This window comes from Eleginops maclovinus, chromosome 1 (genome assembly GCF_036324505.1).
Source record: "Eleginops maclovinus isolate JMC-PN-2008 ecotype Puerto Natales chromosome 1, JC_Emac_rtc_rv5, whole genome shotgun sequence".
In the NCBI taxonomy this organism is placed as follows: Eukaryota; Metazoa; Chordata; class Actinopteri; order Perciformes; family Eleginopidae; genus Eleginops; species Eleginops maclovinus.
In genome coordinates this window covers 121,410-148,090 of record NC_086349.1, presented here as the reverse complement: position 1 = coordinate 148,090, position 26,681 = coordinate 121,410, and the positions used below count along the sequence as shown (strand labels likewise).

The 26,681-nt window shown below is 42.8% G+C and overlaps 2 protein-coding genes across 5 annotated transcripts in view; both read right to left on the bottom strand.

Moving 5' to 3' along the window:
* Window positions 1–26,681, bottom strand: part of LOC134864534 (voltage-gated potassium channel subunit beta-2-like) — a 148,460-nt gene that overhangs the window by 50,407 nt on the left and 71,372 nt on the right. For both annotated transcript variants that reach the window (XM_063883590.1, XM_063883599.1), the window contains 2 exons: window positions 25,993–26,037; window positions 19,946–19,990 (listed from right to left, as the gene is read on the bottom strand). In XM_063883590.1, coding sequence (XP_063739660.1) covers window positions 19,946–19,990; window positions 25,993–26,037 — 90 coding nt within the window. The remainder of the gene's footprint in view (window positions 1–19,945; window positions 19,991–25,992; window positions 26,038–26,681) is intronic.
* On the bottom strand, window positions 6,500–11,221 carry LOC134871923 (52 kDa repressor of the inhibitor of the protein kinase-like). Of its 3 annotated transcripts, XR_010166758.1 has the most exons (3): window positions 7,289–8,703; window positions 6,827–6,938; window positions 6,500–6,684 (listed from the first exon to the last, which is right to left on the bottom strand). XR_010166758.1 is itself a non-coding variant. In XM_063894937.1 (2 exons), exon 1 carries the CDS (start codon window positions 8,606–8,608, stop codon window positions 7,322–7,324), a length of 1,287 nt encoding a protein of 428 aa, XP_063751007.1. In that variant the 5' UTR covers window positions 8,609–8,703; the 3' UTR covers window positions 6,500–6,938; window positions 7,289–7,321. The 3 variants fall into 3 exon arrangements, 1 of the variants encoding a protein (XP_063751007.1); XR_010166759.1 differs by lacking the exon at window positions 7,289–8,703 and adding an exon at window positions 10,782–11,221 and having other exon boundaries at window positions 6,500–6,938; XM_063894937.1 differs by having other exon boundaries at window positions 6,500–6,938.

Below are 26,681 nucleotides of genomic sequence, written 5' to 3'. Positions count from 1 at the left end.
TTTTAAACTATGAAGAGAAGTGAGCTTCATGACAGAGTTAAAGGTTGGCTAAACATAAGAAAGGAACTGCATTCTGCTATTTTATTCACAGTGAATACTAACTGCACATTCCAGAATTGTGAGAGTAGGTAGAGAGGCCACAGAGAGGGCCAGAAGCAGATAGTGGTGCCAGGCACCTGGATACTGCACGTGACAGGAAATAGAGGAGAGAAGGATTAGATGATAGGCTGGACTCCCGAAACTCGTGAAGCCAAGCGGCGAGGACTGTATGGTGTGATGGTGTGATGTCGAGGCTCTCAGTGGAAATGAAAGACAGTACCTGCTTGCAGTCTGTGGCTCACTAAACCCAGAAACCTGAATATTGAGTATGTTTATCTTCATCACAACTGAAAATAAATCAGTTTATTATAACCTCACTACTTCTCTTGGACTCCTTGCCTCTTTTTCACATTTTGAACAGACCATCTCACAGAGTTTAACAACTTTTGTCTAACTCAATATCAAGCCATAACATAGCCACATAATTTTGGAAGAAAATTAAAAAACAACCTCCCAATTTACAATCATATGCTATGAAAAGTCTGAAATCAGAGTGAGGTGTGGATTCGGATTCCGGTCGAACATACTTTGAAATGGAATGCAGCCCAGCCACGGCACACAATCTAAAGCAGGATTGAAAGAGTCCACCGCCTCCCCGGGAGAAGTGCAAGTATGCTGGCTATTTCTGTGTAGCCCTCCCAACCACTTAGCTCAGGACAGGTTAAGTAAACCAGGACAGTACTACGAGCATGGGAGGAGCTGTGGTGGGATCTACTATAAACTCTCGTATATAGGGTTCTCACTTTGGTCACTAAAAGCCCTCAGGTAGCCCGGCGATAGACCGTAGCTATACTGCAAAATGATAAATCTACCATACAATTCCAAATATCTGCTCTAGAGCCCCCACTCTGATTACCATCAGAGAAATATTCGATTAACAGAAATACCTGAACCGTACCTGAAATGATTGTCAATCTGTATACAATTTACTTTAATAACATGTCAACTTAATAACAACAACACATATTCCACGACTCGGTTCAAAACCAAAGAAATAAAAGTACCCGGGATTTTAGTCAGTTATGCTACCCTTGTTGGCGCGCTAAATGGAGCTCATATTCCCTCCACACGGCCGATCCATAGACGTATCTCCCCGATGAAACAATCTCGCGTAGTCCTCCTGTTGGCCTGATGTCCTTTTTCTGTCAACCGGCAGCAGGCAGGCACACGAGTCTCTTAAGATTAAGTCTATACTGTTCAACTTCTAAAACAATAAACCCGGACTCCGGACAACACAGCTACACATGAGGCTATATAGAGCAAGGCACTTATAAGCAGAGCGACATCTACATACAGAGAAGTTGGTGTATGGGTAAAGTAAATATTGAATAAATAATTGTTCCAGAGGTGATCATCATGGTGTGTTAACAGATATCTTACTTGTTCAGTGTCTTAATAAATGTCTTGGCGTCATTTGATGAACTAAACACCTTCTCGTTACCGTCAGGCGTAATGCGGAGTCGCGCTGGGTAAAGCAAACCAAAACGTATCTCATGGAGCTGACGGCGGACGTCATTGAAGGCAGCATGGGCACGGGATGTCTTCGAGGGGTCATCAGGGAAAATCGAGACGACAAAGCCACCAATATTGATTCGTTGTTGGATTCTGGCTCTCAGCAAGATATCAACACAGTCTGCATGATAGTGCAGTCGGGCAATTATGGTGCGGGGGCGCTTGCCGAGTCTTGGCTTCGGCTGGAGGGTGTGGTCGAGAAGTGGCTCTTTCTCCAGCTTAAAAAGCCTCTTTGAGCTGAGTGGAAATAGCGGCAGTTGAATTGGAGGGGGTTGTGTCCTCCGGTACACCCACAATCCTTATGTTGTGATCTGGCTTCGAGATCCTCGCATTTATTATCAACTCTCACCTGTTCAGTTGTCAGGTGCTCCACTTTAGCCTACAGTGTAGGGACGTCATCAGTGCAGGTGGAGAGTGAAGTTTCCATTTCCCCTCTGGTAGACTTCAGGGTATTCACATCAGACTGGATATTCGTAATACTGACACTTAAGTCCGCATTACTGTCTGTAGCTCTGCCTTGATGGAAGATAAGCAGTCCCGCAATAATCAAAAACTAGAGAATAAACTGTTGAATATTCTTACACCAAGAACTATCTCATTAGCATGTGCCTGTATATACTTTTGATAACATATTACAGGAGCTCCTAAAAGTTGCGTCTTACTGCATAAATCACTCAGCCGGAAATCGATTTTGATAACTTTTTAGTCAAAACCATAACGGTCCACCACAACCTTAAATATACACGTTTATTTAAAGGATAAACCGTGTGATAAAACTTGCTTGACATTGCAGAGAAGGTGATCAGCAGCAGTGATGTAAGTCAAGGACTCTTTATCTTGTGCCTCGCTTCGTCCTATAAGCTTGCTGAATGTAGACTTCAAACTACTGTCTAAACTCTTAGCTTTGTGCCTTGAGTCTACACTTCCCTCTGTTATCTCCCCTGATCAAACGGGTTTCATTAAAAATAGACACTTTTCTTTTTAATTTAAGACGGTTGTTTAATACAATTTATAACCCATCTTCTTCTACTGCTCCAGAAGCATTAATATCCCTGAACGCAGAGAAGGCTTTCGACCGTGTGGAGTGAGGCTATATCTTTTACTCCTTAGACAAATTTGGCTTTGGGAAAAAGTTTACGTCCTGGATTAAACTGCTTTACTCCTCGCCTCAGGCCTCCGTTAGAACTAATAACAATCAATCAGAATATTTTCCTCTTCATACATCCACCAGACAGGGTTGCCCTTTGAGCCCTTTGCTTTTCACCCTCGCTATTGAGCCCCTCGCCATTCCTTTTCGCTCTAACCCTCTCATTACTGGGATAACCAGAAATGTCGCAGAACCAATGCGGCCAACCTTCTTATGTATCTCTCAAATTTGTCTGTTTCCATCCCTGCTGCACTTACCACGCTGTTGTAAAGTTGTTCACCTCACCCATTGGTCAGGCTGTTCAAAGTGTTTGACAATATAGATCCTTCTTGTGAAAAATGGCATCAAACACCTGCAAACCATTTGCATATGTTTTGATCATGTTGTCTGCACAACTACTGGTCTTCAATTATATATATGTATGGCTGTCAGTCGATTAAAATACTTAATCGCGATTAATCGCATGATTGCCATAGTTAATCGCAAATTAATCGTACATTATTTATCTTTTCTAAATGTAGGCTACCTTATAAAGGATATTTTTCAAGTTTTTGTATGTGGATAAATATGATTGCTTTATAATTAATCGTAAATTATGTTTATTATAAATAAACAAGTGTATTTATTATATGTTATAATGTTATAATTATTATTTATTATTAATAATGTAATTACATTTATTCAAGACAGTAAACATCATTGTTTTTGCAACAATCTGCGACGAAGTTATCAATCTTTTTTTACAGTGGCGGCTCTCAAGGCTCCAAAGATGGTCGTTTTGACTCCAGCAGAGCCTCACCTTCCACGGTGTTCACTGACCTACAGTCTGTAGCCACCACTTAGCTATTATGTTGTCCTCTGGGGGGTCTCTGAATCAGCGCTATGCTTGGTCAGCGAGTGATATTTTAAACTCGGCGTACAACGGAGGAAACTTTGCAGCACGTACTATTACCATGGTCTTTTCGAGAAAACCACCCGGCAGGGCTTTATAGCTCAACTTTCCATTTAAAAGTGACTTTTCTTTATCCATTTGTAATGTGTTTCTGCTGTGATCCACAACGTTACCATGGTTTCCTGATATTTTCTTAAACTACAGAGCGTGCCGCGGCTCACAGAACGCACACGCATTAACGCAGTAAAAAAAATAGTTCCGTTAAAAGGAAGGTGCGTTAACGCCGTTAATAACGCGTTGACCTGACATATACACCGATTCCGCGAAGTGACCGGAAGTAGAGCGGCCGCCATTGATGCGGTGTGCGTGCGGTGTACAGTAGTGCTGCAGCGTGGCTGCAGCAGCTTCCTCTGCCAGCCATGCAGTCACACTTCACATTCTCAACATGCCCCCCATCTCTCACTGTAACTTCCACAGTGTGGTGGCTGTGGATGGCCTGGGAAAACCTCACCGATCCTTTCAGTATGACATGGTCGTCCAAAAAGCAATGTAGTATTTGCCCGACCCATCCAGAGCTCAGGTAGTTTTGACCTTCTATCAGTGACCTGTAGTTTTTGTTTTGTTGGTCATCACTGGCCAGCCGAAGAATAAAATACTCCTGAATATCTAAAACGAAGCAAAAAAGTGTTTTTGTTTTTGATCACGTCGCAGCCATATCATGTTAATGAAATGTCATGTAAGCTTGCGTTAGCATGTTAGCTACAACAAACGTCAACACATAGCGATGTGTGTTGACAGTCTATTTTCTTGCTGTATCCTATTTTAATATGTCATACTTATTGCTGAAACAAGTATTTAATTCCAACATTAATAATTACATTATTTTTTAATCACGTGGGCTGTCCTTAAAGATTAAATGCTAGTTAGCATGCTAAGGTCAGTAAGTCAATTCAACGGAAGCTAGCTGTGTTTACATCTCCTTCTACTTTCCGTTTACTAATATTTAATTATATTAATTCATGAATTAATATCAGTAATTTCAGATACCTTCATCAGTAACTGGAGGCCACTGTCTGACATCGTCCAACCAAGTAACTTTATTCATTTGGGGTTATGGTTATCTTGCTATTATTGATAGCATCAATGACTGTTGAATGGATAATGAGTGTAATGATTGAGCACGCACACCGCAGCAATGGCCCCGTCGCTAGATGGCGACATACACAAATCGCTCACCGAATCGGTGTATATATAAATACATGGGAGTAACCACGCATTCTTTGGGGGTTCGTGTCCCCCCCAATACTGAGGAAATGCCAATCTGTCCCCCCCAATATATACAGTTAAAAATATGTTAAATATGTCCTTCTTTTATGAACCGAATCCTGTAACTGATCCGTCGTTTGATATGTCCTATTTACTTTGAACTTATTTCTGTTTTTTAAGGAAAACACAAGTGTGACTCCCCTTCCCAATTTGACACACTTGGTTACGCCCATCCGGGTCCTTCATCCACGAGCCGTTGAGTTCAGATTAGCTCTGGTGGTTAAAGAGGAATGTGGAGTTTAGAGTTGATGGAAAAAAAATCTGTTCCAGACAACAACAAAAAGTGTGTCCTAGTAATGGAGGAGGAAGGAAAGGGCGCAAAAAAGAGGAGAATGGACCCTGGCCGGCACTTGCAGGACATTCAACTTTTTTTTTTTTTAAATTGAGTTTTTCAACAGAGTGCTAGGATATGCTAACGTTAGCTTGGCAAGGAGAGGTTAAATAAGTTAGCTAACGTTAGCTATGGACAACTAACAACTAGGTTGCCTAAGCCATTGCATACCAATCCATTTCACAAAATATGACGTTGGTCGAGTTAGTAAGGACAGTTTGTCCTGTAAGTTAAGAAAACGGTAACGCATAGAAAGTGGAAATTACATCCGCAAATTAACATAAAGCAAGTGTACCAAGTGCAAACCGAGGTGTAATGGCGGCCACCAGGCGAGTACCACCTCGAACCTGCATACATTTCTGCTTTCATTATCCCTTACAAATTGTAAGAAATAATAATCAATATTAGGTGTAACTACAACACTGTCTTATTCTGAAAACCGTTTTACTTTAAAACTGTTTATTTTGTAACCGGATGTTGGTTTTAGCCTCCGATAGCATGTAGCTAATATTGTATTGTATATATGAGTAGAGGGAGAAGGACGCGTGGAGTCACATGCTAAACACACCGCCTCTACCTCTCACTCATTGATGCTGCAATAATACTATTGCGTGTTTAATAACTGATAAACCTCAGAAGAATTGCATAATAGAATATCGTAGGTGAGAGCTTTATGAGTCATAAAGCTCTCATAAAGTAGTCATAAATTATGACTACGCTAACATGATGGCGACGTTGACGTCATAGTAGGACCCGCCCTCGACAACGTCACCCAATAGAAGGGTCCGGAGAACCCCATGTGACGACAAGCGGCCAATAGGATCCAGCCACCTGCTACCAACCAATGAGAGGACGAGACCGGAGCACGTGTTATTTTGAAGTTGTTTATTTTTATGACCGGAAAGGGATGGTTCTACAAAAGACGTTTGTATTGTAAAATCGATCTGTCTTTTGTTCCGGACCGCCAGACAGTAACTACTGACGAGCTCCACTCATTCAGCAACCTGAGGACTGGTGTTCTGGTATATGAGCCACAGCTGTGAAACTTTTGTAAAACCTATTGCTACATCCTTTTATTAAATACTCCTTTTAACACTTCTATGAGGAGCTTCACTTTGTTTTCCCTTAAATTTACTGTTGGACTTCGAATAAAAGAACATTTCCTACAATAACTAACTTTTTACAGGCCCGTAGCCAGCATTGTGGTGGGGGGGGATCTTTTCCCCCCGAAAGTGGACTTCATTTGGCTCCCTACTCCAATGCCCCCTAAATACACCAGCACACTTCAAATCTTTTAATTTAGACATATTTTATTCATCGTCAAGTTTGTTGTGAGTCTGTTGTTGCTGTCCTTCATTTTTTGTCTGTTGCTCCCCACTGTTAACATAAATGGACATGAATTGCTTCAATTGAGCTATCTCTATAGTCATTAAAACTTTAACAAGAATGAAGAATTTGATATAAATGTAAGTGTTACTCAAACTTCCTACATCTGTGATTGTCTGTCTCTGTTGCTCACCTCAGTTGTCTGTTGCTTTCTTCCATTGCCTGTCTGTTGCTGCCCTCCATTGTCTGTCTCTGTTGTTGTTCTGTCTGTCTGTTGTTGCTGTCCTTTATTGTCTATCTCTCCACTGTTGACATAAATAGATAAGAATTACTTCATGAAGTACACTATCGGTATGGTCATTAAAACTTAAACATGAATTAATAATGATATAAATTGAAGTGTTCCAGAAAAGAGCTTTCAAACAGCATCAAAACCATCTCTTTGTAATTTAAATTGACATAATCAAGGTTGAATGTGTAGTGCCCTACCCTCTTACTTAAAACATTCTTAGTCCATTTCTCCCTTATATTAGTGCCAGATTCATGCAAATGCAGTTCTGGGGTTCTACCTTACCACTAAGAAGGCACACAAAGTTTGATTAAAATCTGTGTCGGTTGGGCCCCAAAGTGTCTGATTTCACATGAAATGACCCACCCCCCATGTCTCCCTCTTCTTCTTCTATGGCTTCTATTGCATCAGAACGCTCATCAGCTCCAATCGTCTTGGGTGCATTTTTGAGTATAGATCGACAGCTTCATCCAGATCCAGAGCCATGTCGTAGTGGGTATGGATGAGAGCCAAGGATGACATGCGGTCCTCTCCCATGCTGCTCCGCATGAATGTGTTGAGTCTCCGGAGAACACTGGCAGACCTCTCACATTCGCAGGAGGTCACTGGCAAGGTGCATGCAATTTTCAGGAGTTTGAAGATGTTCGGATACATCATCTCATCACACTCTTTGATAGCTGAGGCACATGAGCTTGGTCTTTGGTGTAATGCTTTGACCTGCCACTTCAACTTCCACCGTTTCAGCTCCTGGTCAATGACCTCTGGTGATGGCAAGTCATCTTGGTACAGAGCGACTGCTTCAGAGATGTCCACCGTTACATCTGAGTTGCACTGGACAGATGGAATTAGGCCCATGAGCCTTGATGCGGTCACAGAGAGGGGACTAAATCTGGACTCAAACTCTGAAATGACATGGTCTAAGAAGGGTATCGTCATGTTCCGGAGATAGTACTCCTTCACTCCTTCAGCGGGTACATTTTCCCTGTGTTTCTGCCTTCCAGCTGCTCTCGGCTGGGTTGGTTCCACGTTGACCTGAGCAGCCATCCTAACTGCTTGTTCGTAGATTTGATTGAAGTCGTCGTCGATGGTCTCGCGGAGCTCCTTGTAGACAGACTTCACCTCATCAACCATGCTAAATGCCTCGATGATGTCGAGTGAGGTGCTTTGCAGTTTCACCGTGATGCCCGCCAGGTGGGATAAAACTTGGTATACGGTGAGGAATGTGAGGATGAATCCAAAGTTTTGTAGCCCACTCAAGAGACCATAGGCCTCTGCTTTGTACTTGCCCTCCCATCCACTGGTGACATCTTCACTGTACTCCTCTGTATGGAGACCCTGTGCCATGACTTCCAGAGCCTTAATAATGAAGACAAAGGCACTGTAGAAGTGACTGTAGGCATCATGCCGTGCTGCCCATCTTGTGCGGCTGAGGTCAATCAGGGGCTTCCGCTTTCCGGTAGAATGTGCCTCCTTATCTACAACCTCCTTGAGAAGGTGTTCCCTCTTCGGGCTGCAGGTGAAGAACATGACGATGTACTTCATCTTATCAATCATGTTGCGCACAACTGGAAGAGCACAAGAGCGTGCAATGACAAGGTTCAAGCAATGCCCATTGCAGTGCATATAAACTGCCTTAGGCGCATCCTTTTTTATCAAAGCTTGAACGCCAACATTTTCGCTGCTCATATTGCTGGCGCCATCGTACCCCTGGCCTCGACAGTCAGCAATCTCTATGCTTAGATGACTCAGCACATCTTTGATCGCGCTTGCAATGTGGCGACCTGTGATCCATGGCAAAGTACAAATCTCAAGCAACTCCTCTCTGATATTTAAGTCTTTGTCCACGAAGCGAACACACATTGGCATCAGCTCTTCATTATGGGATGTGACCTCATCAGCTAGGACTGTGTACATATGCCTGACCTCTTCCACGATCTTGGCCTGAATCATGTGCTTCCCTATTACATCAATCATTTCATTTTGGCTTTGAGGTGATAGATATGTGGCATTTTTTAGCTTTGGTTTCTCCAAATGCTGCTTCAGCTTTTCATCGTGATTTGAAAGCAGTTTCAATAGGGCCAAGAAATTCCCAGGATTGCCACTACAATGCTGCTGCTCAGCTGATCCTCTCAGTGCAATGCATTGACGGCCACAGTAGAGAACAGCCTCTGCAACGCACTTGAGAATGTGCCTGTTCTCTTTGATGTTGGTCTCCTTTGCACTGTCCATACGGACTGATATCCGGGTATTGGGGTTTTCATGTGACTGTCGAAACAGTTTTGCTCTTTCAAATGCCACTAAATGGTTTGCTTTCGATTGGTGGCTTCCAATTATCTTCGTTTTCTTATGCCATTTACTGAAGGGCGCATTTATCAGTGAAGTTGACTGTTTCCTCTCTGTGGCATTGAGAAAGAGAGCACAGCATATGCAGAAAGCGCCATCGAGTTTCATGCTGTAAACCAGCCACCATCCATGCTCCTCAAACCAATCATACCTGAATGCCCTGTTGCACCCACCAATAAATGTAGTTGGGAAAATGAAATGTTTCGAAGGTCTGACGTGGTTTTTCACCAAATTGTACTTTTGGCCATCAGACATCTGACACACAGCCTGTGCTATTTCCTCAATAGATTTGGTTGCATCTATGAAGAAGCCAAGGTCACTGTCAAGTACAGAGCTCGGCTGGGCTACCTCACATTCTGCTGCCTGTCTCACTCTCACATCCTCAGCCACTTCAGGAGCTGCTGCATCTCTCTGCTCTTCCACTGCACTGTTACCTGGCAAGGCTGTTTCATTGCTGCTACTACTAGCTGCTGGTAGCTCACCCTCCACATGCTGACTCACTAAATAAATACAGCAAAAGAAAGACATTTAAGTCAATTTTAGAGTATTTCAAACCAGACATAATAATAATTTTATTCTCTGAATTATTTTATTTTCTATTGTGCACATAGAATTGTGAGGGTTTGGGTAATTTCATCAAGCAGATATATTGCATTTGTCATAAAACGGTTTTAACAAAAAGCACACACAACAAACGTCTGACAACAAACATATGCACCTGAAACACAAACATCAGGTGCAGGGAAACTACACTGATTGACTCACATACACCCTATCCATGTTTAACCCCCTTTTTTTTTTACACCTCTATACTGTATTTTATTTACTATGGCCTTAGGAGCAACAGGCATGGTGACAGTAAAATACAGCCTAGCTGGAGCAACAGGCATGGTGACAGTAAAATACAGCCTAGCTTGATCATCAGCATTGCAAAGTGAGTTACTGAATGTTATTGTCACTTACATTTCTTAAAAATCAACTAATGGGCATAAAATAATTTGGCTTTAGTGTGGGGGGAACCCCTCATAAAATCCGTTTCACTTTCAGGAAAAGGTGGAGAGGCACCAATAGAGACCGAGGTCGAAACTGCACATAATAAGTTCTGTCATAGACATCTGAAGCCGCGAGCACAAAATGGTAACACTCTGCGTCAAGACAGTAGACTCAGGAGACAGACACTAGTCTAAAACAGACGGGGGGAACTGTCAGCTATGTGGCACTTGCAGAGCACAAGCATAACGAGATGGAGGGGGGGAGACATTGAAGCACCGAAGTCACGTTAACACGCCAAGCAATACACTTTTAACAATCCCGAAAATAGTTACTGTTACGTTCGCTATGTTTCCTACAAAATTGACAGTGGTATTTTCTGTGTTCGGCGAGGGATGGGGCTAGCATATAGCCTAATGGAGCTAGGCAACCACTGACAAGTAGCCTAGGTCAGTGAGTGTTCAGATGCAGCTAGGTCTAGCAGCTAAGTAGTAAAGAAATAGAAGCCCTGCACTCAGCAGCTTACCGATTTTGGTCCTTTTCTGGAATAAGTCACCAATGTTTTGGGACAATGTTGCCGCCGACTTCTTTCGTTTACGTTCCTTGTCTTCTTTTTTACCCATTTTCGCTATTCTTCTGATTCTTCTTTGTTCCTATGTAATAGGCGATTAGGCTAGCTACCAACAGAAATGGGGGCATTACCGCCACCGACTGGATTGGTGTAAAACAGTCTGAACAAAATGTGTAAACAGAAATATTAACCATTTTTCTTACTCGTCACTTCTCTGAGTCTACTTTTCTTTTTTATTAGTCTGGATTTTGATATTGTAAATTTAGATTTGAATCATGTATATTCACCGGAGATGAACAATTCATTCATTGAATAGCCCACATATCTTGAGGGGCGTGTCTGTGTATGGGGGGAGGGGGGGGGGGGTCGAGTGCGGGAGGGGGATCGAACGAACCCTTCGATCCCCCCTGGCTACGGGCCTGTTTTAGGTAACTGTTGAAGTGGAAATTATATCTGCAAATGAACATAAAGAAAGTGTGGCAACCTGAACCGTGGTATAAAGTGGGGATAATTAATGCACCACCTTGCTATTGGCATCGTGGCCTCGGCCGCCATTACACCTCGAGGTGTATCATTTGAAATCCATATTTCATAATCCATAATGGCGGCCGCGCCACAATGCATGTATTATTTTCTGCGGCTTCCAGCATTATCCCTTACATAGCTAATGTTTCACGGTATGTTGTTGTATTAAATAACATACTTATCTTTATAGGCTTACTTACTCTATAGTTAGCTAAACAGCATGATAATATTTAAGTAATGCTTAAAACTAGTAATGCAAGCAGAATATCTGAATATGCAATATATTAGGTTAAAATTATCATCAAGGGTCAGTCATTGATTGTTCTCCTGGTAAAAATATGGTATCTGGTGGTCACAATGCAGGCAGCACAGAGAGACAGGGAGAGGCAGCACAATGGGATCAGTGGCCAGGCATGCGTCGACTCTGGACTTGAGCAGGTAAGGTGAGAAATTGTAAAGCAAGACTAAACAGCTTGATAACAGTAGTTTTAACTTGGGCGTACATGTCAGCAGTAACTACAACTACAAACACAAGCACAATATCTGAATATGCAATGTATTAGGTTAAAATGATCATCAAGGTCAGTCATTGATTTGTTCTTCTTGTAAAAATATGGGATCTGGTGGTCACAATGCAGGCAGCACAGAGAGACAGGGAGAAGAATGCTGGAAACAGTGGCCAGGTAGATCAGCGCTTGGAGGAGCTTGGTACTTGCCCACACCAGCCCAATGTCCACTTCATTCAGACTCAGTCCCTGGCAAAAAAGACTCTCAAATTTCAGGATAGTTGGTTCAGGCAGTACAGGTGGCTTCATTACAGCCCCTCCTTGAAGGGTGTACTATGTTTTTATTGTGCCAAATATTTTAGCGATCACAAATCTTCTTTAGGCAGTAAGGCCATGGGAGGTTTTATTTCAACAGGGTCTAGCAATTGGAAAAAAGCACTTCAAAGGTTCTGTCAACTCCAAGAGAGCGATTGTCAATCAGCAGCGATGACAACACATTTGCACCGCAAACAGCCTGTCAGTACTTAACTTTCCAGTCAGTTACAAAAGCAGCAGCAGGTAGCTAGAAAATAATCAATTAAAGATTGTGGGGGGGTTGATGTGTTTAGCAAGACAGGGCAATGCTTTAAGGGGGCATGACAACAAAGAGGGCAACTTCCACCAGTTAACTAAGAAGAAAGCAGAGGGTGATCATGAACTTACAAGATGGCTTGAGCAGCACAATAATTTCACCAGAGTCAGTGTCTCGAATTTTTGCTCCAGTAAATGGTCAACTTCATTTTCCGTTTTTATTATTTATGGCTGGCGACGTATTCTCTCTGCTCTCTTGTCTCCTCTTCTCAGGTACACTTCCCGGGCACTCCCACTATCCAATCAGCTCTGGAATATGAGATGACGTTGTAGTGGGGATGCGAGCGCTTTGCCCAGTTGTGTTTTTATTTTTTTTGCTGCACACACTGAATAGAAAACTTACAGAACCCGTAAAGGGAAAAAAAACTTAAATGTTTGTCGTGCTCACGCGAAAGTTTCTCGTGCTCAGGCGAAAGTTTCTCGTCGTCAATGAACTCAACTACGCGATCCAAAGTGGTGTAGTTCTTGCGCCTAGAAAGACCACAAGACTTCAGAATTTGTTTTAAATGTCTCTGAGACACAACATAACGGTGACGACTTGCAAGTAAAGTAACTATGTATTTATGATGAAGTCCCAGGTCAAAATACAGCTTAACTAATTCTTGAACTTTCATACTGTCATACATAAAGAAACACAATCCGAAATGCAGGTCCTATTGTGGTGTATTAAAGTGGTGTATTAAATTTGTTCATACAGTGGGTTACTCTCTGATATCATAAGGGGTGCAGAGAGGATGTTGTTCAGGGAAATGGGGGGCCATAGGACCGGGCACATGTCACTTTAGTGGGGCACACCTTGTTATTGAACAACACACACTTTGGACACGCACATACATTTTTCTCATATAAATTATATGCACAAAGACAGTTCGGGGGGGACTTCCACAATTGGCTCTGGGAACCTCGTATTGCCCGTGTTGGTGTATGATACTATGCTGTTGTAATAAACCTTATTATATACAAGCTGGTGTCTCCGGAGACTTCTTCATCATCTTCACAAACATCGCTACGAGATATACCTCACTATCTCACGCAATATTTTGTTGCAACACCCTTTCTCGTGATCACGCAAAGCAAGTTACGAAACACAAGCTTACACTATACAGTTATACTGTTCAGAAAGGACTGCTTATGTTTGTGTAGCCCTGGTCTTCCTGAGTTACACAAAATCCATATGGGATAATGCATCGATAATTTTCTGGATTCATCAGTACGAGAAACTTTCCCGTGAGCACGGGAAACTTTCGTGTGAGTACGGGAAACTTTCGCGTGAGCACGAGAAACATTTTAATTTTTTTTTATTTCCCCATGTCCCTTTACGGGTTCCGTAAAAACTACACTGAGCATGTGCAGTGTAATTTTCACAGCAAACGTTCATTTTCACAATGAGAGAGGGGCAGCCTGGAGTTTGACCCACATCACTCAGCCCGGCTCAATCGGCACACTGAGGACTCACTAATCAGACAAAGCAGTCCGAAGCAGCAATGTAGATGACGACTAAACATGATCTTAAAATATAATTAAACGTATATTTTATAAATACTTTTAATACATGTTTTTGGAAATATTATTTTAATAATTTTCTGCTGAACAGTAGGTGGGGCTGTTCCTAATGACGAGTCACCACTGCCTCTTGTATTTGTTTTCAATCTTTACTTCTTTTATCTTTAAAATGAATACATTAAAATGTCCAGTCTTGAAATAAAAACATCACCTTTTCCAAGTTTTTGTTCCTGAGTTTTCAAATATTCCTAATAATGCATTGCATCTGCAAGATATATTGCACAATATACAGTTTATAAATATTTCAGCTTAATGGGTACATAAAAACCTGACCATATAGAAAAAAGTCAAGTACTCAAGTAGAGCTTATTTATTGTCAGCTTCTTTCCCTCTCAACATGCAGGCTTCCTACACTAATGTCCCTCAGATGTCTTGGGAGAGGTTGCAGTGGGGGAGAAGCGTGGCACAGAAAACCATTTACCCAACAACTCTGGTAGTACCCCTGTTCTAATGAAGTTAACCACCTTGGAATAAGCACCATCAAAAAATGTGCCATCAAACATGATGCACTGTTTAAAGAGTTCTCGAGGTGTCCACACAACAAAATCACAATACAGTACCTCTGCTACACACAACTTGGCGTGCACTTGATACATGTAGCTGTGATAGCTTTAGGCTCATCACACCTTCCTCAGGGACGGTCAGGCAGAACACTCTGAGTCTTAGAGTGCGGTCTTTTGCACTGAAAGGACACTTGATTTTCTAAAATGCCAGGCTCATGGCAAGCACAGGTCACCACACCGTCTGGGGAAGCACCGATCCATGGCAGCTCCGGGTTGATGAGCCCTGATGCTGCAACATTGATGTCTGCATGTTGATCTCGCATGGCCATCAGGTAAGACTTTCTGGCAGTGTCCTCATTTTGTAAACCCCATCTAAACCCCAGGAAAAGAACATCTTATTTTGAACATTTGGGAAAACAACTCATCACTTTACAAAATCCCTCACATACTGTCATTAGAAATGTTATATATATATTATATTAATTGATGATGAAGTAGTGGAAAAAATGAATGTCTTGCTGCCTTAACATATATAAACCTCGTCGCTTTAGTGGAAAACTGAGAGGAGCGAGGATAGCAAACTCTTTTGATCAAAGATGAAGACTTCCCTGTCCTGGTTGCGTCATGGAACGATGATGCAGTAACTCTCCCTGCTCTCTGTTCAAACCAAACCCTCGACTTATTCCATTTCCTGGTCTTCTCCTCAACTAACAAACACTAAAAAAGAATTGAACTATCAAAAGAGCTGTAATTTTCAATGAAGCTGGTGATATTTATGATTTAGTGTTGTGACACTCTTGGCTTTTATTTTAATGTAAGCTGTTTCTTACCTGCTCTGGTGTGAGATTCAGCTCCTGAAAGACTTTGGCACCCTCTTCTAGTAGTGCGGGCAAATCCAGTATAAGTCTGGTGTTTTGTACAGACTGGTAAGAGGTGTTGGCAAATCCAATTGTACAGTGTTAGGCATGTAGCTGTGGGAATGGACTTCAATGACTGACAGGATTGCACTTTTTTTGGGCTTTGTCTCTTGTTCTGCACTTGGTGGAGCTGTTCACAGAGGACCTTAAATTCATCAGCAGATGGTCTCATGTGCTGAAACTTGTCTTCAGTAAGGACGGTCTCATTGATCGCAAAGATGTTGGATACCTGCTCATACTTCACCTTTTTCAAGCTTGGCCTTGTCCATGTGCACAGCTTTTCTGTGCATGTCTGTCCTTCTCTCTTCTCAACAGCAGCCAAAACTGTAAACAGAAGTGCTTCAGCGTGGGAACACACCTCTCCCAACCCTACCATGCATGTGCAATGTGCCATCACCACTGTCCCTCCCTCCTGCACCACTATCCATGGAGATGTGGGTTTTGTGTTCAAAGCCTGGGAATGATTGACCTGTTAAGGCAAGGCAAGTTTATTCATATAGCACCTTCAAAAGTGCAACAAACAATATCCTTAAGACATGAAAAACAAGTTAAGATTGAGCAAAGGACAATATCAATAATATTGTTTAAGTGACAGAGAATAGTGAGAGAAACATAGGCCTACATGTCTTTCTTAATAAAAAAGCAAGGAAACACACTTCAGTAGAAGCTTGGGTAGTAACAATATCAGAATTAATTTGTCATTGAAAGATTAGTATGTTGCTTTTTATATATATATATATATAGCTGCAAGCTGAAGTGATGATGTGAGTTAGAAATACCCTTAGGTAGCAACTGGCTAGCAAGCTAAAATCATCACTCTAGACATAAATACAACTAAAATAACACGGTTTATAATTGTTGTTAAATAACTTACTTGTATGCAGGTGTGTTGTCTCCAGTGTCCGAACTACGGGGGGACTCGGGGGATCCGAGACCCCCTGAAACTGACACGAGATCCCCCGAAAACATGATTTGGGAAATGTTGGGGGGTCTCTAAAATAGTGTTTTCGAGATCCGCGCTCTGAGTCAAGCGCAAGAGCAAGCGCCCCCCCCGAGAGAAAAATGGAACCCCCGAAAATCTCGGCATAGTTCGAACACTGGTTGTCTCCATATGTCATATCTTGGTGTCGTTCACCCATCCGGCACCGGCGTATTGATAGGCATCTGTGCTCTTAAACGCTTTCAAGCTCTCTCCGGTGTATGGAGATGGGTTATGTACAAGATATATATATATATATATATATATATATGTCTGGAAAAGTTAGTTGGGGAAGACACCGAATTCAGTAAACGAAATACATTTAGAGAAAGCAAATAGGGGTCGCAACCAATAATCGCTGTGTTTTCTGAATTTCGCTGTCTCTCTGTCCTGCTTAAATGCGCTGTGTTTACCGCCATGACGATCAAAACACTGTCGGATTTGGTCACACAGATGGTGGAGGGCGTTCCGGAAATTACGTAGTTAGTACCCATGAATATGATCTGCACAACTGTAATTTGACACTGTAAATCACAAACACTCCGTCATCCCTGTTTAATTTGTGTACAAAAATTAATAAACAAAGTTTATTAAAAAAAAAGAGCAAAAAAGTGTTAGCAGAAACTTTTGACGTGTTAAACAGTGAGTTGGGGACTGTGTGGCTGAAATTGCTAACAATGTTAGCAATTTTGCAACTCGGTCTGAAGACGGTGACTGTGTGGAGAGTTAAAGGAAAGCCAGAGATCACGAGTCATGAAGATGTTCCTAGTAGATAGATAGATAGATAGATACTGTACATGCAACCTGAGTGGTCCGCGGACCACTGGTGGTCCCGTGAGCGACCCCTAGTGGTCCGTGAGTATTTTGGTAAAATGTCACATTCGAAATTAATATATTATAAGTTTAAAGTGTTTCTCAAACTGTCTTAAAATGACTAGTATAGAGTGTAGCATAGATGTAGCGTAGGTTCGTAGCTAGGTTACGATCTTACGTCATAAATGATTTGCGCGGTCAATTTGAGCTGTCAACTGACAAGATGGTATCGATGGCTAAAGACAGGGTCAGTTAAAAGAAAATTAAATGACAAATCTGACGTGACAGTCAAGGTGCATCGTCCTGATGCAGGAGATCCAGCAACTACAAGTGGTTCAGCCGCAGCGACAAGTGATTTTGTGTGCGTTACTGAGTCCCAGGAGAGCAGTTCGCCGTCTAACCACCACCCGGCTGAAAGCTGTGAAACTCGGCTTGATCGCGGAAAGTCCAGCGCTAAAGTGAAGAGAAATTATCACAGCGACTACATAAAATTCGGATTTTTCTGGACTGGAGATAAAGAGGATCCCAATTCACACTGTGTTTTGTGCTATGAGTCGTTGGCTAACGAGGCTATGAAACCCGCCAAGCTCAAGCGTCATTTTGAGAGCAAACACAAGGATTACATCGGGAAACCTTTAGCATTGTTTGAGAGAAAACGTGATGAACTTAAAAAACACATGACGAAGGCGCCCTCACATTTTTTTGCGACGGGGGAAAATGCGAAGGCTACAGAGGCATCATACAGGGTATCCCTTCTCATCGCAAAAACAGGGAAACCTCATTCAATAGGTGAAAATTTAGTCAAACCAGCTGCCAAGGTTATGGCTAATATATTGTTTGGGGAGAAAGCAAGCGACAAAATTAACAGGGTCCCCCTCTCCAATGATACTGTCCAGCGGCGAATAACAGCCATGGCCGAAAATGTGAAAGATCAGCTGATCACACGTTTACGCCAAAGCCAGTTTTTCACACTGCAACTGGACGAGTCAACTGATATCGTGAATGAGGCAAATCTGCTGTGTTTTGTAAGGTACATTTATGATGGCGGTGTGCAGGATGAATTTCTGTTTTGTCATTCCCTGCCGACCAACACCACAGGGGAAGCCATTTTTGACTCAGTCAACGATTTCATCCTGCAGAATAATATCGACTGGACACGATGTGTTGGTATTTGCACAGATGGTGCAACTGCAATGACTGGGAAACACAAGGGACTGGCAGCGCGCGTCCGCGCAGTTGCACCTGCCACAGCAACACACTGTTGCATTCACAGAGAACAGCTGGCTGTGAAAAAAATGCCACCATACCTCAAATCAAACAATGCTATTTGTAAATGTAACAGTGTAAATAATTACCTTGTGTTTATTGTTAAATTCTTGTTAAATTTGGGCCTGCAACCATAGTTTTACTGTATTTTATTTTTGAAAATACACAGCAGAAGTTTGTGTCGTACTAAATGCGGTGCATTTTGCACAGTAACTAGTAGTTGGCTTAACATGCCAGCTCTTGGGGGCCCCCTAGCAGCTCGGGGCCCCAAGCAGTTGCCTGCCTTGCCTGTTCACAAGCTGCGCGTCTGTTTATTCCAGTTTATATTTAGTTATATTTAGTTTATATTTCTCCTTCCTTCTTTGTATTGAACTGTTGCACCTCAATTTCCCTCGGGATTAATAAAGAATCTTGAATCTTGTTTTGGGATATTGGGGGAGTTAGGTGGTCCGTGAGTATTTTTTTATTGGTTAAGTGGTCCTTGGTCTGAAAAAGTTTGAGAAACACTGGTCTAGGGGAACATTGTGATTGACTGTTTGCGTTATATTGTATTTAATGGCTATCTGAACCTTGTGTAGCTACTTGGGTTTGATAATGGTTAACTTTTCATGTATTTTATAAACCTACAGGGAAACCACATCATTACACTACTTACTACTGTGACTGCTTGAATAATGTTTTTGAAATTGTAATATTTTGTTAACACTGAGGTTTAACACAGGTATTTTAGTATAAAATGAAAACGGATATATTCATATTTTCTCAACGTCAATATATAATAGAATTTAAGAACAATTACGAAAAAGAGCTTGTAGAAAATGTGAGGAAGCAGGTCCACAGGTGAAGCTCACTGAATACAGGCCTTACAGTTTCTTTCCTGGTTCTGTTGATGTAAAAAGCTGAGAACTCACCAAACAAATCACATTTAAATTTGACAATGCAACCTCATGATGATGTTCACATATTCTGGTCTGCTACAGTATACTGTATGTCACAGGCCTTGTAAACTTCTCAGTAATTATTTTCCAGCGGTCCGTTGAAATAAATAAATAAAAGCTTCTGAGAAAATACTTTTCGTTAGAGCCAAGTTTCCAAAAGATAACATAAAAACCTTAAACTGTTCAAGAGTCAAAGCTGTTTAAAACCTCTAAATGTGTCCCTACCCTCTCTGAGCTCTGCTAATGTAATGATATTTCCCTTCAACTGGATTATTGGCTGACAGGAGTTTCCATTTCAGTGAAATATAATGTGAGTTCATCAATGTCAAGTTTCACAACAGTTTCATAACTTTGACCTATAATGTATAACATGTAAGGATCTTTAATACACATAGTGCCTTAGCTTATGACTAGATGGGGGGAATTTATATTATTGCAATCATAGTGAAAAAGGGAGAAAAAAGACAACAAATACATACTTTCCGCCCCAGAAGATTTTGGTGGTGATGACTAGACTGGAACGCCTGCGTGTGAAAACACATGAAAAAATGCTAATCAGACTAAGGTAGTTTCATTCCCTCAATAATAACCCCTGGAAATATATGGGGGGAATGTTAACATTATGATTAAGCTTTATAGATCGCCGAAGTGAAATTCAGTTAACCCCCTAACCCTTTTAATACACACAGTGCAAACACACACACACACACACACATGCCTTTTACAGGTATAGGTAAAGGTACACACATACGCATGCATTTTAGAGGGGTGCCAGAGGGAAGAGGCTGCCAGTCTGTTTGGAGCCAGGAAGCGGTTGGGGATTTGGTGCCTTGCTCAAGGGAACCTCGACAGAGCCCAGGAGGTGAACTGGTACCTCTCCAGCTACCAGTCGGCACACCATATTATTATGTTTTTGGTCTGATTAGGACTTGAACCAGCAACCCTCCGGTTACAAAGTCAAGTCCCGACAGACTGAACTACTGTCGCCCCTATTTCAGTGACAAAAAACATTAAAATATCCAAAATATTATCAGTTGACAGTGAAAATACCACTCTTTTAATTTCATTATGTAATTTTACATCAGATATGGTCAAATGTTATGTTGCCAGAGAACTAAATAATGTCTGCATATTGAGAAAGCAGTCAAAACCCAACCTCAGAGACAGGACACTAGGACGCATTCAAGAAGTTTGTTGACATGGCAAAAAACAAAACTTGTTATCTAAATTATGAACTAATAGGCCACACTGCAGAAAACCACAAACCCTACATTAAGAACAGAGACAGTCCCCTTGTAAATGAAATACGTCTTAAAACCCAACTACCATCATACACTCGTATCTCAACCTCTATCAACATCCTATCACCAAAACACCATATTTTCTCTCAGTTCTCATAGAAGACATTTCAGAAGACTCAAAGTGAAGTATTGTTTTACAAAGGTCTGTGTGTTTTAATTGTAAAAATATGTAATAAAATATCTAAAGGCACTTGACAATGAAGTTAAATTAACATCACATATAAAACATAAATTAAAATAAGATTTTAAAAGCTTAGGGTACATTTTAAAGGTGTAGCTTTTGATAACTGCTTTGTGCCATGCCATTGTTCTAAAGACCCCAATGGTCCGAAGGTGTCCCATTTGACCAAAATCTTTTTTTTCTCACGCCATGCCTACATCTAACCAATCCAACCAACAAAGGCAAGTACTAACCAATCATTTGCAGGCTAAAGTTTAACATAATCTGTGCATATGTCTAGGCACAGCAACTCAATACTCCATGTGAGGGGCAATTAGCAACAACAAGAATGATGGTTAAAAGGTCAGCAAACTTGTCAGTAAAATTGGCCTTATGTTCGGAAATCTGTAGAAAGGAGTAGGTTCAAACCCCAAGCTAGCCTGCTTCCAGACCAGTGAATCTGTATGGCGTTGGGACACAAAACAGCAGTATCCAGATTAAAAAGGAAAAAAGCGCAACAGGCTGGAATGAGGGGGTTATCGTCTGGCATGTCTTCTGTATATCAGCTCGCACCTTGTTTTGCTTAGTCTACGTGTGCATGTCATGATCCTTGTTTTGTGTCTGTTTCCTGATTTATTTTGAAATGTTTTCCCTCCGTTGTGTCATGTGTAGTTTTACTTCCTGTCTTTGGTTTTCCTTGTGTCTGATTGTTTCATTGTTGTCACCTGTTGTCCTGGTGTTTCTTCATCCCCTCCCCAGCTGTGGCTTGTGTTGTGATTAGTGTCTTTGTATTTAGTCCTGCTTTCCCTTGTGTTCTTTGTCGGTTCATTATCGTCTTTCATGTGTCAAGTTCGGTGTTTTTCATGTCCTGGATTTTCCCAAACTTTGTATTTTTGTAAAACAGCTTTTGGAATAAAGCTCGCCTTTTGTTTGTACCCATACCTGCCTCCCTTTGTTGCTGCACTTGGTTCCTATTTCCCCAAACCCTTGACAGAACAAACTGACCAAAGATGAACCCAGCAGCTGAGCTACATGAGGTGAAACATAAATTGATTTGCTTAAAGAATTTGTGTCGATATGCCTAAGTAAAGAGGAGAGGCAGTGTTTCTTGTCCATGGCGCGCCAAGAAGTGACATCAAAGCCCTGGTTAAGGGGCTCATTTCCGGATTGGGAAACATACTTCATAGGTGATTATGACACCAAACCTGATTCCCGGCCTGCTTGCTCCAGGCATGCTAGCCCTCTGCTCGTTCCCAACTTAGCCCCTCTTGTGGACCCCTTTTTGGGATCCCGCCTGGCCTTTGGAGGCCCGCAGAGCATTCAACAGGCTCAAAAGGGATGCAAGGCCAGGCAGCCAAGCCTCCTGCAGCCAAGCCTCCTGCAGCCAAGTCTCCTGCAGTCAAGCCTCCTGCAGCCACGCTTCCGGCTCAAGTTTTGGCCCTGGCAGCCATGTTTCCAGGCCAAGCCCTGGCCGCCATGACTCCAAGCCCAGCCCTGCCCGCCATGCTTCCAGCTGCAGTCCGGCCCACTCCAGCTACTCCTGTCCTGTCCTCGTCCCGGCCCACTCCAGTCGCGCCTGCCCTGTCGACGACCCGGCCGACTCCAGCGTCGCCTGCCCTGTCGGCGGCCCGGCCGACTCCAGCGTCGCCTGCCCTGTCGGCGGCCCGGCCGACTCCAGTCCCGCCTGCCCTGTCGGCGGCCCGGCCGACTCCAGTCCCGCCTGCCCTGTCGGCGGCCCGGCCAACTCCAGTCCCGCCTTCCCTGTCGGCGGCCCGGCCGACTCCAGGCTCTCCTGTCCAGTCGACTCCAGCCTCTCCTGTCCAGTCGACTCCAGCCTCGCCTGTCCAGTCGACTCCAGCCTCGCCTGTCCAGTCGACTCCAGTCTCGTGTGTCCAGTTGGGGTTCCCACTGACACCTGTTCCGTCGGGGGTCCAGTCGAGATCATGTCCTACTCTGTTGGGGTTCCCGCCATCACCTATTCCAATGGGGGACTCGCCAATACCTGCTCTTGTTCCGTTGGGGGTCCCGCCATCACCTGTTCCGATGGGGGTCCTGCCAACACCTGCTCCTGTTCCGTTGGGGGTCCCGCCGTCACCTGATCTACCGGGGGTCCCGCAAACACCTGCTCCTGTTCCGATGGGGGTCCCGCCAACACCTGCTCCTGTTCTGTTGGGGTCCTGCCGTCACCTGTTCCGATGGGGGTCCTGCCAAAACCTGCTCCTGCTCCATTGGGGGTCCTGCCGTCACCTGTTCCGATGGGGGTCCCGCCAACACCTGAGCTATTCCACCGTCCTCCAGGTCATCCTCCGGAGCTATGTCCAGTCGACTCCAGTCTCGTGTGTCCAGTTGGGGTTCCCACTGACACCTGTTCCGTCGGGGGTCCAGTCGAGATCATGTCCTACTCTGTTGGGGTTCCCGCCATCACCTATTCCGATGGGGGACTCGCCAATACCTGCTCTTGTTCCGTTAGGGGTCCCGCCATCACCTGTTCCGATGGAGGTCCTGCCAACACCTGCTCCTGCTCCATTGGGGGTCCTGCCGTCACCTGCTCCATTGGGGGTCCTGCCGTCACCTGTTCCGATTGGGGTCCCGCCAACACCTGAGCTATTCCACCGTCCTCCAGGTCATCCTCCGGAGCTATTCCACTGTCCTCCAGGTCATCCTCCAGAGTTCCCTCTCCACGGTCTACGCTCCTGCCTCCGCCCATGTCTCCGCCCATGTCTCCGGCCTCCGGAGTTTCCTCGCCGTGATCTACGCCAATGTCTCCGGCCTCTGGAATCCCCTCGCTGAGACCTCTGCCCATGTGTACGGCCTCCGGAGTTCCCTCGCCGTCATCTACGCCCCTGTCTCAGGCCCCCGGAGTTCCCTCCCCGTGGTCTACGCCCATGTCTCCGACCCCCTCGGTTCCCCTGCCACAGGCCCTGTCCATGTTCTGCCTCGTCTTCTGCCTTGCCCCCGGGCCATCCGCCCGAGACACCCTCTTCATCCTCTGCCTTGCCCCGGGCAGTCGGCCCGATTCCCTCCAGTAAAGTAAATACAGTATTGGACTTGTATATCTCAATTTTGAAGACATTTCGGCTAGAGGTGTAGAGCAATTTGTGAAGAAGTGAAAGACATAGTTGTTTGCAGCCTGTGGATCATAAGACAGCTTGCACTCAAGTCTGTGGATCACCAATTTCAGAGACCTCAATTGAATATTCCTTATCACAACTGAAAATAAATCAGCTTTATTATAACCTACTACTTCGTATGGACTCCTTGCTTCGTAGAACAATTCAAAGAACACAACAGTGTCCGACACCTGGCATTTGTTTTCAAAAGATATTATGATACTGTGACATTTTAACAGCAGGGCCCATACAATGGATTAAGTGGAAACACTGTACAACTGCAAGTACTATTATTATTATTTAAAAAATATATATTTATTAGAACAAGTTCCTTGACAGTGATTCTCACATAACATGGTACAGATACAATATAATAGTTATATATAAAAATATGTATATAATATAATCAAAAAGTACAAATTACAATAGCAGTTGTCAATAAAGTATAAGAGAAATAGTGTCCAGTAGAGGTTTACAATATGTTCACTTTGCTAAATACCTTATAACAGGTGACCATTAGTCTAGATATTAGATATACATATACTTCCATGCCGAGTTGTAGTTTTACTGTTAGGGTTAGGGGTAACCCATCTTCCATACTGTTTACTACCTTAAGTCTTTGTGTCCATTGGTCCAAGGTAGGGGGGTAAAGTTTAAGCCAGTTTATAGTGATCATTTTATGGGCAACTAATACCAGAACTCTGAGCATAAACTTCTTGTCTTTTCCCATTGCCCTTGATGGTACGTTCCCTAAATTCAACCTCTGTGGTTCATATAATTCCAAGATCTCCTCAATGTTCCTCATGTAGTTTATTCGGGATTGAACAGGGAGTCAGTGCAGTTGGATGAGTGAACCAGGGCTTCAGTATGAATTGAGAGTCCAGTCTTTAAGGAGGTAATAAGGGAGTTAAGGTCTCTGGGGGCAATGCGTTTAATGTTTCTGAAGGTAATGGTCCGCAATGCTTTTATTTTAGATAGGGGGAGATTAACCTTAAAGAGCACAGATTTATGATCAGAGATGGGGAATTCAGCATCAGTGAGGTTAAAATGAGTGATACTTGTGCAGCAGACTAGGTCTAGTATGTGACCTTTGTTTTGGGTTGGGAAATTGACATATTGTGTGATACCAAGATACTCAAGGAGATAAGTGAAGTCATTGGCAAAACCATTGGAGGGGTTATCAATATGATTGTTAAAATCACCCAATAGGATGACAGTGGGAGACATAGCACGTATGGTTGTTAATAGGGCAGAAAATTCAGTGAGGAAAACAGCTGAGGCCTGTAGATAGCCACAATAATGCTAGGTTTAGAACCTGTGAGTTTTTTGGCTAGGCATAGCGGAGAGGAGTGATCGGGGACGGTGACAGTAGTGAGTTCCAGGTTTTCGCCCAACACCCCTTCCAGTAACATAGGGTTAACAGACATAGGCAAAGCCAGGAGGGAGCACTTCATTTAGCTGTGAGAACACAACAGTCTGATATCAACTAGCTGTCTCCTGTGCGCTCCACTTCCTTCTTTGCGCACCGGTAACTTTCTAAAGTTGGGCTTACAGAGTAAAGAAAGTGAAATACTGTAGTACTAGACCTGGTGATATGACTAGACCTTAAAAAAGGGCAAAACTACTATGCTGGCATGGATAGGCTAAGTTACCACACAGCTCATGGTAAAACTCTTCAGATGCAGCAAATTGTTTTAAATATTTTTGTTTGCTGGACAACTTACTTATTATAGTCATAATGAGTTGACATCGTATATGCAATGTGAAAATATGAGCAGTCTTTGTTTGCATTATCGTAAGGTAAGGTAGGGAGCTCTCCAGAGCCAATAGACTGAAAAGCAGCTCAACCACAGTAAATGTGCCAGTCTAGAAACTCTTAATCCTTCATGGCAAAAAATTGACTGGGGAAAAATAGTCATGGTTGTTATAAAATGATAAGTCTGGACAAACCATACCTCCATCCCTTCTTCTTTATGATACTTCCCAAGACAGATTCAGCCCTGGGGGAAAAGAGAGAGGGAAATACAAGTTGTTATTTGTTGTTGTTATGTTTATTTCATAAATAAAAACAGGATTTAAAAAGTAGGTAAGAGTCATAAGCAATATCAAATCAGAATTTGAGCGCATAGTCAGGAAGAGCTACTTTTTATAGACATTTATTTATAGGATAAACCTCTTGAGATGCACCATCTCGTTTTCAAGGGGGTCCCGACAAAAGCAACGTCTTAACGACATACATGAACAAAATAACAGAAAGCAAAGCATGACAAACAAGGACAAACCAAATACAGTCTGTTAAGTAAAATTCATGTAATACAAGTAATACATAGAATAATTACAATCATTAAAATTTGATGGACAGTAATGTCAAATAGATTAGTTTCATCAATAAAAAGAGCAGACCAGCTGAAAGTGAGATGATAATGCATGCTTAAACATACCCAATGATGCAAGGGATCTAATAGTAGCTAGTAAAATATTCCACTCTGTTCGGGCTTTAAACATGAATGCTCTTCTGCCAATAGATTTTTTTTTTTGCAGATGGGACAGAGAAATAACATGATAATTTCACAAATAAGGTACAAAATACTGCTTTAAATAGGAGGGATAGTTAAAGTAAATGCATTTAAATATAAGTTGAAGA

Coding starts and splice junctions, on each gene's coding strand:
- LOC134871923 (XM_063894937.1), bottom strand. CDS start 8,608: ATGAGCAGCGAAAATGTTGGCGTTCAAGCTTTGATAAAAAAGGATGCG.